Source organism: Hydra vulgaris, chromosome 03 (genome assembly GCF_038396675.1).
Source record: "Hydra vulgaris chromosome 03, alternate assembly HydraT2T_AEP".
Classification (NCBI taxonomy): domain Eukaryota; kingdom Metazoa; phylum Cnidaria; class Hydrozoa; order Anthoathecata; family Hydridae; genus Hydra; species Hydra vulgaris.
The window spans coordinates 58,481,309-58,499,539 of NC_088922.1; the positions used below are offsets into that span (position 1 = coordinate 58,481,309).

At 30.7% G+C, this 18,231-nt stretch overlaps 2 protein-coding genes across 2 annotated transcripts in view; both read right to left on the bottom strand.

Annotated features, from left to right (window-relative positions):
* Positions 1-3,810: 3,810 nt before the first annotated feature.
* LOC136078800 (uncharacterized) lies at positions 3,811-4,593 on the bottom strand. The gene is made up of 2 exons (XM_065794611.1): positions 4,343-4,593; positions 3,811-4,273 (listed from the first exon to the last, which is right to left on the bottom strand). Exons 1-2 carry the CDS (start codon positions 4,591-4,593, stop codon positions 3,811-3,813), a joined length of 714 nt encoding a protein of 237 aa, XP_065650683.1.
* Positions 4,594-12,549: 7,956 nt separating this feature from the next.
* The window catches only part of LOC100212580 (midasin), a 186,762-nt gene continuing 181,080 nt past the window's right edge, over positions 12,550-18,231 (bottom strand). The window contains exon 89 of the mRNA XM_065793812.1: positions 12,550-12,854. Coding sequence (XP_065649884.1) covers positions 12,591-12,854 — 264 coding nt within the window. The 3' untranslated portion in view covers positions 12,550-12,590. The remainder of the gene's footprint in view (positions 12,855-18,231) is intronic.

An 18,231-nucleotide genomic window follows, 5' to 3' on the forward strand; every position in this document is an offset into this window, starting at 1 on the left:
AAATATGAATACCACCAATTTGCTTAGTTTTGGGTATAAATACTTCTTTCAGCCATTCAATAAACGTTTTATGCTCCATCCTACCTGATTTTGTACTTGAATATTTAGTGCTAACTGGACCACCTCTTGCCCAGTCAGGACGAAAGTTTCTTTTGGCTTTGTATATCACAAATAGTGGTGCAAAATGCCCATCAGCGATTCATCAATTGTTTACAGTATAATGAACTTTTTCATTGTTGCCAGAAAGTTTAAATGCTCGTCTTGCCCCTTTTCGATACAGTACGGTTGCTTTGTCATGATCACTCGAAAAACCTGTTTCATCACAATTCAAAATATGCGACCCAGAAGTTATACCAGTCTGTTGATATTGCTTGGCGACGCATTTCAAAACAACGATCAATTATTTCTGGTGTTCAAGGAGCGGCTCTTTTAGATGCTAAGTTATCCGCTTTTCTTGTTGAAAGTTTTTATGGCCATCTCTTTATAAAGGCATAAACTAGTCTTTATCCGGCTTGCCATTTTTGAATAAGTGCAACTGATCTTTGCGTTTAAGGTAGCCACATGCAAATTCTAGGATTTCATTTTGGGTTAAACTATAACCCAGTCACCAAGTAATTGGAACGCATGCACCGTCTATCTTTCTCTTTCATTTGAGAGTACCGTTGTTGTACCTGAGCCATGGAAGCCTTTGTTGTTGTCATTTTTGTGATCTTCGAGCGTTGAGACTGGAACACCATGTTTCAATGCAGCTTTTCTCAGTGATGTTTCATTTTCTATCATATCAGTTAATGCGGCTAGAATATCGTCTTCCTTGTATGCTTTCGCTTTTTTAGTTGACATGTTAAAGTGATTGAGTTAAATTGAATAGAGTGAGTGATGATTATATTGAGAAATAATATAATAGTTGGTTTTTAATGAGTAAGAGATGATTATATTAACAAGTAACATTATATTTTTTTTTTAATTAAATCGGAATTAACACTAAGTTAATTAGATAAAGATAGGTGCTTAGTCACTTGCGAAAAACTAAACTAAGGAATTAATCGAGTGTGGGGTTTTATCAGAAAAAGAGAGTTTTTTTATTACTTTTTTGATTTAACTGTTTGTTCTAGCTAAATAAAAATTATAATATCAGAGTTAAAATTAAATTCCCAACAAGATAGTGCTAAAATTATTCTTATATCAGTTTCGATTCAAGCGTTATTTTGTTCGCAACGATAAAAAATATATAAAAAATTTTGACTCCTCGTTAAAGTTGTATAAAAAAAGAAATAAATGGAGTTGAATCGGCATATAATTTTATCAATTCGAATAAAGGAGATTAGTTAGATAAAGTTCTGTATTTAAATCTCTTTTTATTTTTTTCATAGCCATATTTCCTTTTAGTTTTTATTTCATAATTTCGATCAGTGTGCGGAATGATACGGTATGCCGTATCATTCCATTTGAACCGGTTTTACTCTATATAATCTATAAATAATCAAATAACAAGTTATTTCTTTACTAAAAAACACAAAAATGACCTCAAAAAACATAGAGCTATATCATACTGAACTGAATTAAGGTTTCACCTCAACTTTTAATTTAAATTTTAAAACAAAATTAGACCATAAGCAAAAAATTATTAAAAATAAAATGATGCTGTATATAAACAACCTTTTACTAGTTAAAGAACAATTGAAAAAAAAAAAAACAGTTTTAAGTTTTCCTCCCGTCATAGCAACATAACAACAGTTAAGAAATATTTCATGCAGTGACTTTTTTTGTAACGGTTTACTAACTATAAAAAACACAGAAATTTTTTTTTTTTTGATTTATAGTAGTAAGCTAAATTTAAAAAAAAAATTACATTTGATTAATAATTTTTTCGACACGTTTAATAGTAACGGCTAAGATTAATGTTCTCAGTGGTTCTCATGATTCTGTTCTCCGTGGTTCTCATGATTCTGTTCTCAGCTCGCTCCTCCTCATTCTCTTCACAAATTTCTTTCTTTACTTCATTGCCTCTCATCATTCTCTTTACAAATAATTTCGCTAAACTTACTATCAATCTTACAATTTATAACTATTTTGAGATATTTGCCAAAACTCTTTTCTACAACTTTATAGTTAACTAAATACATTGATCTACGGGATCGTTTACGTTTGATATACGAATGGTCGAATACTTTTTTTTAAACAGCACAAGTAAATCTAAACTGGGATTTATCTAGGTTATTGGGGTTGTTTTTGGCTAGGAAATGATCTGGTTAAAACATGGGTTGTACATGATGTAACAACATTGCCGTAAACTAAACTTAGGTTTCAGTTGGGATTGGATTAGAACAGAAGAAGATAGGATGCAAATGGTATAATGATGAGGTGTTTTTATGAGATAGTTTAATTAGCATAAGTCGCATTAAAAGTTTTTGAAGAAATATCGATAAAAAACTTAATTTGTTATTACGTATTCATCAGTTTTTATTTATAATAAAAACGTATAAAAATTTTGATGACAATATTTGGACAATCATTCGCAAATAATTTTGAAAATAAAATAAAAGAAATGTTGACATGTTGTCAAATTTCTTAGTTGTTTTTGCCAAATTTCTTTGAAAGCATCGTGCTAAGCATATTGATAATATTGAGTAGTATTTTATCACTGCAATAGTTTAATGATAAATGTTTTAGGCTTATAACAGTAGCAAACATTTTTACTTTAAATCGTTTTAGGATGTTCTAAATTGTTATCATACTGTAATCACACTGCAGTAACATTTAATGCCTTCTTTGTTTTCTTTGTATAATTGAGTATTGATTTATTATTCTATTATTAAACGCATTAACTAACGGAGCCATTTTGCATGCTAACGGTAAGTTATTCCAATCATTGACAATACGATTTGTGTAGAAACTATGACAAGCATTATTATATATGTGTTCACGCATTAGGACGTTGGATGGTAATCTGAGGATTGGTGGATTATACCAATTAATCATCTCAAAATCGTTTTCTAGCTTAAACTGTTGAATCAAGTCGTCACATTGCCTGCAAGGCAATAAATCTTGAGGTACTTTTTTTGCTTTGTGCTAAATTTTTTCAATTTCTTTGATGTCACCTTTTAAACAAGGATACCATACCTGTACAGCAAATTCCAGATAAGGCCTAATATACTTAACATACGGCCTTTCAATAAACCGAGTCTCATTCTCTTTGTCGTGTTGAAACTTGTATGTGTTGATTCCATTTTAGATCATTAGATATAAAGATACCCAGGTCTCTCTCAATATCCGTTGCCTCAAGAGTAACATCCGTTGTCGCCACAGTAATTGATGTATTTCCATCATTCATTCCATAGCCATGATTACTATTTCTATAACCAAGATACATAACTTTACATTTTGCAACATTCAACTTCATTAGCCATTCCTTTGACCATTCTGTGACAATGTTTAGATTGTTTAAAGAATCAGAACAATCAACATCGTGAAACTCAAGTCTTGTTTCTTCTAACAGTTTAGTGTCATCAGCATAAATTTTATGAGCTGATTTTAACTTATCCGTTCAGTCGTTTATATAGATGATGAATAACGTTGGTCCAAGTACAGACCCTTGTGGAACTCCGCTTAGAACCACGGTCTAGTTGCTAGAGTGTTTACCTAAAACAGTTCGCTGTTTTCTACAAATCAAAAATGGCTCAATCCATTTAAGAACATTGCCATTCATACCATATACTTTCAATTTATGAAGTAGTTTACGGTGAGAAACTTTATCAAACGCTTTCGCAAAGTACAAAAATGTAATTTAACAAACTTCTTTGTTTAACGTTTTCATAATGTATCAACACTTTCCGGTAAGTTAGACGTGCATCCTTTCTTGGACATAAATCCATGTTGATTATGTGAGATGCGACTCGTTTTTTTGAGATATTTAGTCATCTGTTCCCTGAAAATCTTTTCCATTACTTTACATGGAACTGACGTGATAGGCACTGGTCTGTAATTAGTGACATCAAGACGACTTTCTTTTTTAAACAACGGTGTGACGTATGACTGCTTCCAAGCTGTAGGTGTTGAGCCTTTGGACAGTCCTTTATTGTAAAGTAAGGTAAGAGGGTAAGTCATTTGAGCTGCGCATTCTTTAAGTACCTTTAGATTAATGTTATCAACGCCAGTAGATTTATTCGGGTTCAAATCATTCAAATAAGCTAGCGTTGCTTCAAAATTAATAGTTATGTCGCCTAAGTCTTCTTGATAATGTCTTCTCTCAAAAACAGGTAACTGACTATTTTTACTGTCATCAACAAAAATTAATTTGAAGTGTTCGTTAAGTCTGTTTTCAATCTTCTTCTTCTATGTTAACGTTTCACCTTTTACATTAGATATAGCACCAATAGACACATGAACATTTTGTTGCACCTTAGCATAAGCGTACACTCTTTTATGATTATTTTTATCTGATGCTAGTTGTGCTTCAAATATTAGAACATGACGTTTACATGCTTTCTGCACTTGGCTTCTTAGTTTCCTATATTCAAGAATCAGTGTCGCTGATGCCAGTGTTTTGCAGAGAAGTAATTGCTCAGATTTTTGTTGTTGTTGTTGCTTTATCATAGTTAACACTTTCTTATTCATCCACGGTGAATTACGAGTAGTGTGGACTTTTTTCAACGGGACAAATTGCTTGCTGAGTTTTATTATATTTATTGCAGAAAAGTTCATTGAAATTAAGAACACTCATTAGTGTTCTTAATTTCAAATTATTGCCGCAAGTTTTCTATAATTTTTTTACCAAAATTTAAATAGTCACCTTTATTAAAGTCATATTTTTTGTTTTAGAAAGTAGTCTCATTTTTAGAAAGGACGACATTATCCTAACTCAATATGGATGACCTTGCAACAAATCGCCAAACGGCAAAGAGCTAGTTAAGTTGATTACGCTAATTGAAGAGTCTGTAATAATTAAATCCAAAGTGTTTTTTGCTTTTCCATTAGATGCTTTGAATGTTAAGAAATCAATTAGCCAAAGTGTTAAGAAAGACACTTGCCGCACAGACATTTTTAGAATGTTTTTATACTAACGCAACTTCTCTTAATCCGGCTAAAATGAATTATCTGTACTCTGTGACATAAACATGCATGATTTAATCTTTATCTCTGAGACATGGTTTACTGGAATATTTGCCACTCAATTAAATAACTACTCACTAGTAAACTAGTAAAGACAAATTGTTTACCTGCTAATACTTGTTTATCTGCGAATACTTGTTTAAATGCATTAAATGCAAAAATAAAGATTTTAATTAGTTGTGTTTTTGCAAGGATGCTTTTAGCGTCCATTGATTTTAACTTCCTGTGAGACATCAATGTATTGCAATTTATCGCTGCAGATGACAAATCTAAAAGGCTAGTCAAATTTTTCAAGCTTGTCAAGGTCAGAATTAGCTCCTTTTCTTTCTGAGTTTAAACTATTGAATTCGCTTTGTTCTGCTGCTGCTGCATAATTCTAGCTCTACTGCGGGAAAAAAGACAACGGCAACCATTAAAAAAACATTAACAATAAAAATGTTTTAGATTCTAGATACTTTCAACAAAATTAAATTGATAAGAGAAACTTTCTACGTAAAACGTTATATCTATTTGATGAAAACAGTGGCAATTGAATAAGTACGAACAGCTTTAAACAAAGCTATTTGTGGTTCCAGTACATATTATTTATATATTATAAGTTTATATAATTATAATTATAGTTTGTAAATAAAAATTACAAATAAGTATTAATAACAATATAAAAATGACATATACATTATATGTATCTATAATACTTATAATACTCTCTGAAGAATACTCTTTAATTTGTGGCGAGTCGGAGAAAAAAGGTGATCAAAGCTTGTTCTTGGTAATATTGTCATTATAATTTGAGTTTCTTGTGTATGTTCATAAGGTGATTTAAGGGTATCTTGTTTGTAATGCTTCTTCTTTAGTTCGCCATGTATATGAACAAGTATATGTTTTCAGGAATCAGTCGTTGTCAAACATTAACATCAAGAATCTGATGGCAGAATAAAACTTGAGCAGGGATAACTGACTCTTCCTTTAGATTGTAGGCGGTGAGCTGGAAAAATGCGATGAGTTGTTCTTCATTGTTATAAAAAATCTTTTGTTTCGTCAAAAGCCAAAAAAAATAAGATTTTTAAACAACTATGGAGTAAAATTGTAGAATAAATTGAGGACCGCCATCAATTGATATTTCTATGGAACTCCATGCGTCGTGAATAGTTTACATTTTGTTTGCCACCAACCTTTAATTAGTTTATTGGCATAGTGGAGGATTTCTTTAAAGCATCTTTTTTATCCATTCATGCTGGAAGTAAATCTTCAAGGAGCCCGATTATATATATCGCATTTAAAAGGTTTAATAAAGGTGGTAAGATGTCCATCTTCCATACGATAACACTATCGTAACCACTCCAAGCGTTGGTAAAAATTTTCCATAAATGTCTTCCTAGCCAGCAATAGCAAACGGGCTCTGAACGGTTTTTAAACGGGAACGGAATTTATGTAAGCGCGAGTTCTGGTTTCTAGATGGGTTCCGTATGGTTTAAAAATCACGCATCTGGTAATGAAATGGGCTAGAAAATCTGGGATTTTTACAGGTATCCCGTGTAGGGCCCATTATGGTAAAACAAAACTTCAATAAAATGCGTTAAGTGATCGCCATTTAAAATTCAAATTTTACGTAGAAAGTTGGACGCTACTGCAGTTTCTCTCCCCCCCCCCCCCTCTTTTTTTTTATTGCTGATTATAATAGAGAATTTTACTCTGATTAAGTATCGTATAAAAACATAGGTCTGAAAATTAACAGAAAAAGCTCTAATTCGCTGTTGAAGTTTAAAAAATTTCGCAAAAAAACGCTTATATTCGCCATTTTTTAAAAACGTTTTACATCAAAGTTTACAATTTGAAATCAATCGTTTAGAAAATCTTTTTTTAATTACGCAACCCAGTTTTTATTGTCGTCAAAACTAAGTTATAATCAAATTAAGTTAAATGTTTTTATGAATTTATTTTATATATTTTTAATTAGTTTTTTAACAATTAATTTAAGATTTTGCTTTTTAAATGTACCTAAATTGGCTGACAAATAGGGATTGGCGCAATTAAATGTACATGCATCGACTGAAAAATAGGAGCTGGCACAATTGAATGTACATACAACGACTAACAAATAGGGATTGGAGCGATTAGACGTACATGATTTGGGACAGGGTTAAGGTTTGGGCCAGAGATAAATCAGAAAATGATGCGCTCAGCTTTTTTTAACAGTTTTGTTATCCATTGTTGATAGACCAAGCTTGTTTAAATTCATCAAGGATTTTAATTATAACCGGGTATGAAAAAAATGGCGAATATTAGCATTTTTTAGCGTATTTTTTAGTGTAATATATATATATATATATATATATATATATATATATATATATATATATATATATATATATATGTATATATATATATATATATATATATATATATATATATATATATATATATATATATATATATATATATATATATATGTATGTATATATATTATAATTCTTATTATAATTAATATCTGAAGCTGGAGAGTATTAGAAATCTTAAGAAGACAAGTGATCAACTAAGAAATTATATAGTTACACTTGACACCCATTTCTGTTTGGGTACTGTGCAGATGAGATTTATATCTATTGGAAGGTTTTTTTGAAAGCCTAATAAAAAGCAATTACTTTAAGACGCCATGAAAAGGAAGCATGAATGAAAAAGAGAAAAGTAAGATAAAATGAAAAACTGTGAATTATACACCTATTTTGTTATAGTTAAAGACATTTGAAAATTGTTAACTTGTTTATTTAATGATTGATTGCAGGTTTTAATTTGGGAGTCATGTTTTAATTCCAAGGTCAGCTGAAACTTGAAACTTGAGGCTCTACGAACATAATTATTACTAGAGATGTTGAATTGATAGATAATCAGACTTTAATAAAATTTTATTATAAAATGTAGAGAGAAGCAAAAGAGAAATGCAGTAGTTCAGAAGATACATCAAATGATGATAGACTAAACAAGGTAAACAAACTTCATTTTAATTTAACATACAATATGATAGATGTTTTTTGTTATGAGTTACCCTAATTAAATTTATTTAATGTTAGTAATATTTACAAAAATAAGAGTAGTAATGTTTGTATTTCTTGATTAGCCAGACTTCTGTAGACATTGTTTAAGTATTTCAAGTATTTTACATAAATCAAATGTATGTGTTTTTTTATTGTTCTTTTTTTTTGTTTAACTTTCATTATTCCATACTTTGTTTGAACAAGTTTTCATAATGCCATTTTCTTATTTAACTATTTTATGCAAGCAAAATGTCTATGTGAATAAAGTTTACCCACTAATAGATATAAATATAAAGTATTAACAAATGTTTTCACAAAAATAGTTTATATTTATGCGTGAACTGCATTTTGGAATCATATAGATATATTTTGTTTGTGTATAGCAAAAAAGGTTTCAGAGCCATGCTTCAAAATTTTAGAGCCCTGTGGAGAAAAGATTGATATCTATTGAAAGGTTTTCTTAAAAACTTTATAAAAAGCAGTTACCTAAAGACACCATGAAAAAGAAGCATTTCTTGTGGGTAATGGAACACAAAACGATGGAAAAAGAAATGTTATTGATTTATTTATTCAGATTAAATTTAATAATGCTGCTAATAAATCTAGTAAAGTAAATGTAAAATTAAATTTTTTAAGAAACTGTTTAAATGGTTTTTTTATTTTTCCGGAGGAAGTTTTTTGCCGACTAAAGTCAAAAATTTTTTTTTTAATTTAGTCGGCAAAAAACAAATACGTCACCCCTCGCTTTGAAATCTCTTCGGGAAGGCCCTGGATGTCAAGAGGGCGGGACCGTTTAAAAAAAAAAAAAAAGATTACGGCGTTGGACACGGTCAAATTACAATTCCGATTGCATGTTCGAATGTTAGGTCCATTCAGGTTTTCCATGGTTTGCTTAGGAGCTTTAATCATTTTATGAAGTTAGTTGTCCACATGGCGACAGGTGTCTTAACTTAGAAAGAATCTAAGATAAACAAAAATATAACATTGCTGAAAGAAGAAAAAGCAAAAATGCAACGCTGCACAAAATTCTTACTCATAGCTGGGAGTTGAGGAAGTTGAAGAAAGCTGGAAGAAGGAATGGAAGCTAATAATAAGCGTCTCAGATACTTCAGGGAAAAACTATCAAGAAAAATTAATCAATTGATCACTATAAAAGATTGCTTTAAAAGACTTTGGCTAGGGTCTGACCCATTAGCTGCTGAAGAATAGAGTAAAGGGCGGCTATTTTACAAAAACAGTTATAGGGCATTCTAAACGCTCCTGTATGCGCAGAAGTGCATCACCTGATGACATTTTAAACAATCTTTTTGTTTGTAAATAAATTATTTTTGTAACACATGTGTATTTGTTAATTTTTCAAAACCAAATTCTTAGACTTTAACCTTAAAATAACAATTTTAAAACACGTTTTTTTCAAAAACCGCTCATGGAGCCAACAAATGAAAGCTTATATTTTGCAATTTGGAAATCATATTATGCTTATATTTTGCAGTTTGGAAATCATATAAGATTTAATATGGCACCATTAGCGGTTTTTGAAATAATGACTGAAATGTTCAAAAGCTAACGCAAAATCATGTGCAAAAGTTGGATGATTTTCATATAAACCTTTTTTTATGAAAATTATCCAACTTTTTTCCTGAAATGCTATTTTTATGAGCCAGAAAATTGTATTTTTATGTAAGCTCTTTATCCTTTATTGTTAAATAATAATTTTCCAAGTTTTAGATCCACAATCTTTTTTTTTTTATCACTTTTTCCGAGTATACTAAATTACTCTTTTAGGTTTTAAAGTAGAGCATTTTCTTTCCTTAACTAAACCTCATTCATACATTATAAAAGGCGCTGTCTACATTATATAAAACTGTGCCTTATATACATTATATAAGGCGCAGATTTCTTACTTCTACCACTACCATTTTCTACTGAAGCTGCTACCTCTCCACATGCTGATACCTAAATCACTTTAATCTTCCTTAACAAACGTTATCCCATAAGACGTTTTTTTCTAATCTGTCTAAGATTATGCCTCCTTTTCTTGTCGTGTTAGAATCACACCACACATCCATTTGATCATCTTTTCTCTTGGCAAATACTACACCATATAAATACTAAAGTTTATATAAATATGAAATGACATTGCTTTTATTCCTAAAGGAATAAAAGTTTGGAAGCTTCTATTCCTCCTCTTTATTATTAGGTCAAGCCTCATTCTACTCCGCATTTTTCACCATCTTGAGCAGTTGCTTTATTAAACAGTAATCATTTCCCCCCTCTTTTTTACGAGAACATCTCCAATTCATGGGTCTGATCTTTTTACTTCTGCCAAGAAAAAGGCAGAGAGCAGAGTTTTTTGCAAAGATATCTTACTCTAATTTAACTCTTGCCACACTCATCCTGCCAGTTAAACAGAATAACCCATTGTTAAACATTAAAATCACCATGCTAAAAAAATGCTTAATGCTAAAGTTAATTCTCAATTGAACACTCCAACAGTTTGTGCTCCAGACAAGATTTCCATCAGTCATAAAAAAGTGTTCTCCAGAATCCTCTTGAATTTTTGCTGAACTTTTAAAAAGTGCTAAATAAGTGGTTCCAATTTTTAAAACTCTAGAAAACACTTTAACTTCTCCAACTATCCTACGATTAGTCTTCACTCTGTTATTAGTTTCTTTATATAAAATTTTTGAGATTAAATTATTTCTTTCTAACTGCAGTTTTAAAGTTATTTTTGAAGGCCTACAAGATCCTCTTTATTTTAAGTAACTTTAAGGGTACTGCAAAGTTTCTTTAAATTTATTATTGTAGTAAGAAACCTTAAAAGAGCAAAACTCTTTGCTCTTTTAGGGTTTCTTACCTACAATAACAATCTTCATAAAAATTTTATATTTAAAGTGCCTCTATTTGCTGACGCTTCAACTTATACTCTAGTCTTGATAAAAATCTTCACTTTTTGTTTCTTAGAACAAGCAGCCGGTTTTTGATCTAATCTCTCTTCTGTAACAGCCTAAGGCTTGCAGTGGTTTGTGGACCTTATTTCTGGACTTAAAATCCACTTTTAAATCCAATCCAATCCATTTTTAAGGCATCAAAACTAATTTATTTACTGCAAAAAAATATTGCAATATTGTTGGCATTCCTATATTGACGAATAACAACCCTCTAATTCTCAGACAAAGCCCATAGTAAATGTAGTTAGACCAAGCTTAAACCACTCTCCAATTGTTGTAAGGTTGCATTTCTTTTTTTTTTCTACAAATACTATCATGGTCAATGCTCAAACGAGCTATCATTTCTATTACGATAAACCAAAACTCATTCTTACTTGGCTTCTTATTCAACAAGTTGCACCCTTTTACTGTATGTCCCTTCATGCTATAAAAACTTTTATTAAACCAGTTTTTTTCTTTGCACATTAAAAAGGCCTCATAACTCTTCCCCATCTTTATGTTTTCCTTTTTAATACCTCCTACAATTTTTAAAGTCTTCAGTTAACCATTTTCTAGTAGCTTAACCTATCCTCTATTTTAAAGTAATAGTGGTTGTTTGTAATATTGTTGGAAGTAAATTAGCGTTTAAAATTATAAATTTCTTCCTAGCCTCGGCTATCAAATTCTGCTAAATCTTATGATTTTGCCTGGTCCGGCTTTGCAAAAAGTCTCATTTCTAGCCGGAGCCCGGTCACTTACTATTTTAAAGTGTTTTTTTCCCTCCAAATTGTTCAACTTTGCATTACCGTAACTTCTTAAATAGACAAAAGTTAACATCTTTTTTTAAACTTAAAACTGCATGCTATTAAAGAATTCAAAAATTAAGTTAAACTTTAATTTGAAAACATTAAATATTTTACTTATGTCCACAATTTAAACCACTGTGCAAGAGTTGCGTCATTAAACTACTTTACTTTGGGTGGTTTTCACTAACTTAATATTGCTCTGTTTTATAGAATACACTAACATATTTGACATAATGAGAAGCTTAAAAAGTCTTTCTTTTTTACTACATACTACTTTGAGTCTTAAGTTAATTTCTTAATTATCCTAAGAGTCTTAATTAACCTGTTTTCCAATTTTTACGGCATTTTTATATTTCAAATATTTATAATTAACAACATTTTTAACTGTTTCTGTTATCAATGAATACTCATTTATTTTTTAGCATGTAATACACGTAATTAAATAAACAGATACGGAGAAAGAATTATTTTTGGAAAAAAAGTGCTATTTGAAGAGGTGGAAAACTTAATATTCTCAATCACCTTAATTTAGGTCATATTGTATTTATTAATTTAAAATTTAGGTAATATCGTATAAGGCTTAAAGACCGAATGTTTAGGAATTACTTGTAACGACAGACTTGGACTTTTGTAACACACACATATACTCATTTTTAAGATAAAAACTACACAAGCGTGTAATAAAATATATTATAATATTAAAAAAAGTTAATTTAATTTGTTTGCGCAACTAATTCAAACCATTGTCTTAAAGCTTCTCCAAGAACAGAAGGGAGAGAATTAATTTCTCTTAAAATAACGTAAAATGGAAAAGGAAATTCTTCCATGTATGCTTTTATTTGAGGGAGTCCACCACCTAATGGAAAAATAGGAATCTTGATATCAAGAATAGAGTCTTTATTGTTTGGATTATCAAGGATGATGAAGACTACAAAAACACCGGCGTCTCTTGCTTGATATACTGCTTTGCGTACAACCTGTGAAAGATTATCATAAATAATTACGGACCAGCACACCGATACAATTAATAATTTACATTTATGTATAAATTATTAAAAATACTTATCTAACATTCTTTGACAGTTTGTTTCTTAGGAAGAATTTTTCCTTACAAATTTACTGAAGAAAAAACAGACTGTCGAAGAAAATTAGATAAGTGTTTTTACTAATTTATTATTACTCTGTTCTTTAAGAACTCCGAGTAACATAAAACACACATATTTATAATTTTGAACTTTTTTTTATAATTTGCTTTATTTAAAACCAAGTTGACATATGAAGACCACACTGGAAAAACGATCAGTAATACTTTTGCTGTTTTGAGAAAATCAATTTTTAAGATTTAAAACATCATTATGTAGTTCAACTATTACGTAGTTTAAAAAACCATAACTCAAGACTCCAATCGTTTATCGATAAGTCACTTCAGGTAGACAAAGTATGAACCCAGGGATACAATAAAAGGGCAATAACTCAAAAAAATCAAATTTGTGACTACGATCGTTTTTTCAGTGTCATATCATTGAATAATTTTTTTGTGATAATAAAAGGTGTCCCAAAATTACCGCAAGATTTGAATTAAATAGAAAACACAGTTTTTAGTCTTTTGATTGTAATTTTTTTTATTGAATCCTAAAGTACATAGGATAGAGCTATTTGTGTAATATCACTTCGGGCAAATGGCCTCCACGGCTTTTCATACACACACGCACTTGTTTGGCGAAATTTTCCATGACTATTTTTGCATAAATGTGGCTGAATTTCGTTGATGCAACGAAGGGCTCAGTGGAAAAAGTACTTAAGTGTATTTTGAGAGTTTTGAGAAAAAGTAGGTCAAAGTTTTTAAATTGAAGCTGAAATACCTTTTATTCATTTTACTCAACTGTAACATTTTTTTTTATATCCAGCACACACTGCTACATATCTAAACCAAGTTTTATACTTGTTTTGTAAAAAAATAATGATTTTGTGATAAATAAGATGTTTTGCACTTAGGTACTTTTTGCCCTAAATTTTTATTTTCAACTTAATTTTTAAATTTACCAGCAATGTTTTGCACCAATAAATGTTTTTGTCAATCTATAATAGTCCCCTTCTCACACCCTGTTTATTTATAATTCAAGCAGCTTTTAGTATGATGTTTAATTAATAGGTAGATAACATTTCTGTTGCCAGTGTTAAGTTCATCAGTGATCATCTGCCTATTAGTGTAGGTTACATAAGATGGAACAATCTACTGATACTTGTTATAGTTGCTATTTGAATAATACCTACTGGAAAATCATTTTATTAAAGGACTGCCTTTAAGGTAAACATCTAATGGCAAATAGTAATATTCTTTAACAATAAACACACTTTTTTGACAAGATTCTGTTTATGATTATGTCAAAATGTTTATTTCCATTCAAATTTTAAACAAAAAAGTATAAACACAAAGTGAGTTTACACTATTGGTCAACAAATATAGTAAAACAAATGTGATGGGATAATTATTTACAATCTTGATGGTAACACTATTTACCATAATAATTATCTATACAAATTTAAATTAAATTAATGCCCTATTCAAAATCATCAGCTTGCTCATCCTCTTCTGGAGACATTTTTATAGGGAATTGTAAAAAGTTACACTCTCTGGAAGATGGACATGCGACAAAAGTGACATAATATCATTAAATTTTGCTTTTTTTATTGGAAGGAAACCGTTGAATGCCAAAGGGCAATCTTTAATTGCCGATTTTAAGGTGCTCAGTGATTTTCCCCTTTTTAATAAATTTAAAAGTGGAAGTGAGGGGGCCAGTCATTGAGCTTCTGCCTACAGGGTTCTTCAGCCTTTCAAATAAAATCCCTCTGAGACTGGCAATACCCTCTGGCGCTTTAATTACTTTATCCAGGCTAGATTTAAAATCTTTAACCCTTACAACAGGTCTACTGTCCATTTCCAAATTGTCAGTAAATGGATGTTCGACATACACAATTTTCCATGAACTATAAATGCTTGATTTGGCAATAAGATTTACCAGGTCAGAAGGCTTATGAAACTTATTTGTTTTTAATTTTTTTTTTTCAATCCTGCCAAAGTCTCTGTCACATGGCATTCTGATGTGACCAGGAATAGGGTACTTAATAACAACTTCACTGAGTTTGGTATTACATAAATTTTGCAAAAAAGCAACAATGTATCGGTTCTTGTTTTGTGAAAAACAATTATCTGTGAAAATGACCAGTTTCCTTATCGACTCTGGCAATTCACCTATATAGTGTTCCAGACATGAAAGAACCTCATTGGGTCCTTTGTGAGCAAAGTTTTCGGCATAAATGTACATCGAAGCATTTCCAGAGCAAACATCATGAATGCCAAGGTTATGCACAGCCAGGTGTCTTTTGTAGTATTCCTGACCAATCCCAGTAACAGGTAGAAGCAGGTTCTTTTGAAAATCCATAGCTATGACTTGAGTATCATCAGTAGAAAGAGCAAGATGCTTGTCCTCTCTTATCTGCTCGTAGAAGGCATCCCCTTTTCTTTTGTGAACTTCATGTTCAGTTCTCAGTTTTAACACCAAATCATTATTTATGTTGACAGTGGCAGATTTAACATCAGCATTAAATTTTTCACGTGTCACACACATCTGTGCGTGGAAACCCAAAACTAATATTAAATTCATAGTTGAAAATATCTCTGTAGATCCATTCTTTGGCGATAGTTTTCATGTCTGGGTGTTGTTCCAAAAACAACCTAAACATCTCAGAAATGTTAAGGTCAGAGGTTAGGTAGATCATCCTTTTTCTATTGTCTGCTCGAGAATAGTGGCTTTCTCTTGCAGGAAATGAAGAAATATGTTGACGGATTGCTTGGCGAATCTCATCATTAAGTTTTTTGTGATGGCCATGCTTTCCTCTTAAGTCTTGTAGGGGTTCTTCAAAGTCAAGGACTTTTTTTTCCAGGCGTGATTCCTTAATACCGTGCAGAGCACAAAAAGCATTTTTGCACACAGGTATAGGAGAGCCAGTTTCTTTTATTGTGTAGCTGTAGCTGCAGCAAGCTCATTAAATTCTTTTAAAATATTACTCTTTTCTCCATCGTTAAACTTCTCTAGGCATTTGCACCTGCAGTCCACATAGTGCTGGCTCCTTTCATCAACATCCTTTCCCATGTGGTTTTTGTACGCATCGCCTGCAAATATAAAGTTTACATTTTACATTAGGCTACAACATAAAATGAGTGAGGTGAAGAGGGCGTAATACTAATAGTATAGATAGGCTAATACTAAATCTAGTAACTAGATCTATAAACTATAAATTTTAAAAAAATCAAATTAAGATAGGGCCTACTATTTAAAAATAGAACTGAGAACTGTTTAATTCAATAGAAATAAATAACTAAGGCTAATATACGTATAATTTAAAACAGACTAGATCTAGATTTTACATAATATTAATAATAAAGTCCTCAAATCGCCGAAATTCTGCAGTGATGACAGTACTGTGTACAGTCTGTACAGCATGGAAGCCAAAATTATAGCATCATGTCTCATGGCATGATTTAAAGTAAAGTGATTTAAAAAAAAAAATATAAGTTAGTATACATAGCTATCTTTAATTTCATTATTTTGATTAGTCAATAAACAACATACCTGAAGCTTTGGCACGCTTTACTGCAGTCTTTGACCATTTATTTGGTGTAGATTTTCTTTTTTTCCCAGTTTTGTTTTCACTTTTCTCAACTACGGTGTCAGCCATTGTTGTTGAAAGTAACAGGAAGGGTGTGACTCTTTGGTGCATTCTTATTGGCTGGCAGTAATTTTGTGATTGGTTGGTAACAGTTAAGAACTTTTTTCCCTAAAGATCAGCACTTAAGAACTTTTTCTTCAAAATTTTACCAAAACAGCTGATGTATAGTATTCAATTTAAGCTACTTCGGTACTTTTTCCATGGCCCAAATTTACAGGGATGGTTTAGGGGAGGTAATCAAATAATATACCGGTCTTAACTCATTTTTGAAAAAATGTAACTTAAGTACTTTTTCCACTGAGCCCTTCATATGCTGTAGAGAGCTTCTTGAAATTTGCACTTCTTGTCCGCGACGCTGAATTGAGGTTTCTGAATTGAGGTTGTCATTATTTTTGAAATATTGTTAAATAATGAAGACACGTTGTTTTATTATAATGAAGACACGTTTTATTAACGCTCCATTTTTTACTAACCCAAAACTGTCAGCTGTCAATTTTTTTTTTTAGCGTCGACAACACTTTACTACATAAATGGTGGTAAATTTAAATCTTGCGTTAATTTTGGGACACCCTTTATTAGGGACCCGTTAAATGTTTATGACGTATACTAAGCAAAATAACAATGCCTAAATGTATTTCCTAAAACTAAATAACATAAAAAATATACTGATAACTAATGTGTTTTAACTTTCACTAAACCTTTCAATATTTTCTAAGTAGGGGAGAAAGGTGTGATTTGATTCTGAGTTATTTCTGTGTAAATGATAAAGGCAACTCTTTTTATAAATATTATCTAGCCCAACTTACACTTAACTTACTTTATTTACAGGCCTTGTCAAAAAAGAATTATGTCCATAAACTTCAATTAAGATTTGAATAAGATTTGGTTAAATCAGTTTATTGTCATGTGTAATCCATAGATCATCCAAGTAAAGTTTTAAAAATCCGGAAAATTGCTTGGGTAAAATATCCGGAAAAAATCCGGAATATATTTTTTCTTTTATTTCTTATAATTTTGCTTTCAGCTAAGTTGCTTCCATTTTTTTTCTTTCAAACTTTTCTTGACTTTTGTTTAGCGATGAGTGAAAAAAATTAAAAAACAAATATATGAAATTGGATTTGTTTGATCAGCTCATTACTAATACTTTAAAACTGAATTTCTATTCTTATACAAACTTTAAAGACGCTGATTTTTTGTATAAAATAAATGTAAATTTTTGTAAATTTTTTTAGGAGCATTTTGGCAGTGGCGAACTAAACTTATTAGACCTTTCTTTTATTGAAAATACCACTTTTATTATATATTATATATTATAATATTATTTTTGTGTCAAATTTTCTCTATTCTAAATTCTACTTTATTTTAAAGTGCAAGTTAGACTTAGATAATATAGTATATTTGGCTTTATTTAACTTCTGTAGGTGTATGGAAAATGTTTCAGACAAAAAATTTGAGCAATTTTATTAGCTAAAGAAATGTCAGATGACTGATTTAGCTGTAATTATTATTATGGATCACTTAGATAAACGGCTACTGACTCAAAATGACAGACATTAAGATTTAAAACATATTTAATTTCCGTCTTGGATAACTCATCCAATATTGGTAGGTATATACCTACTA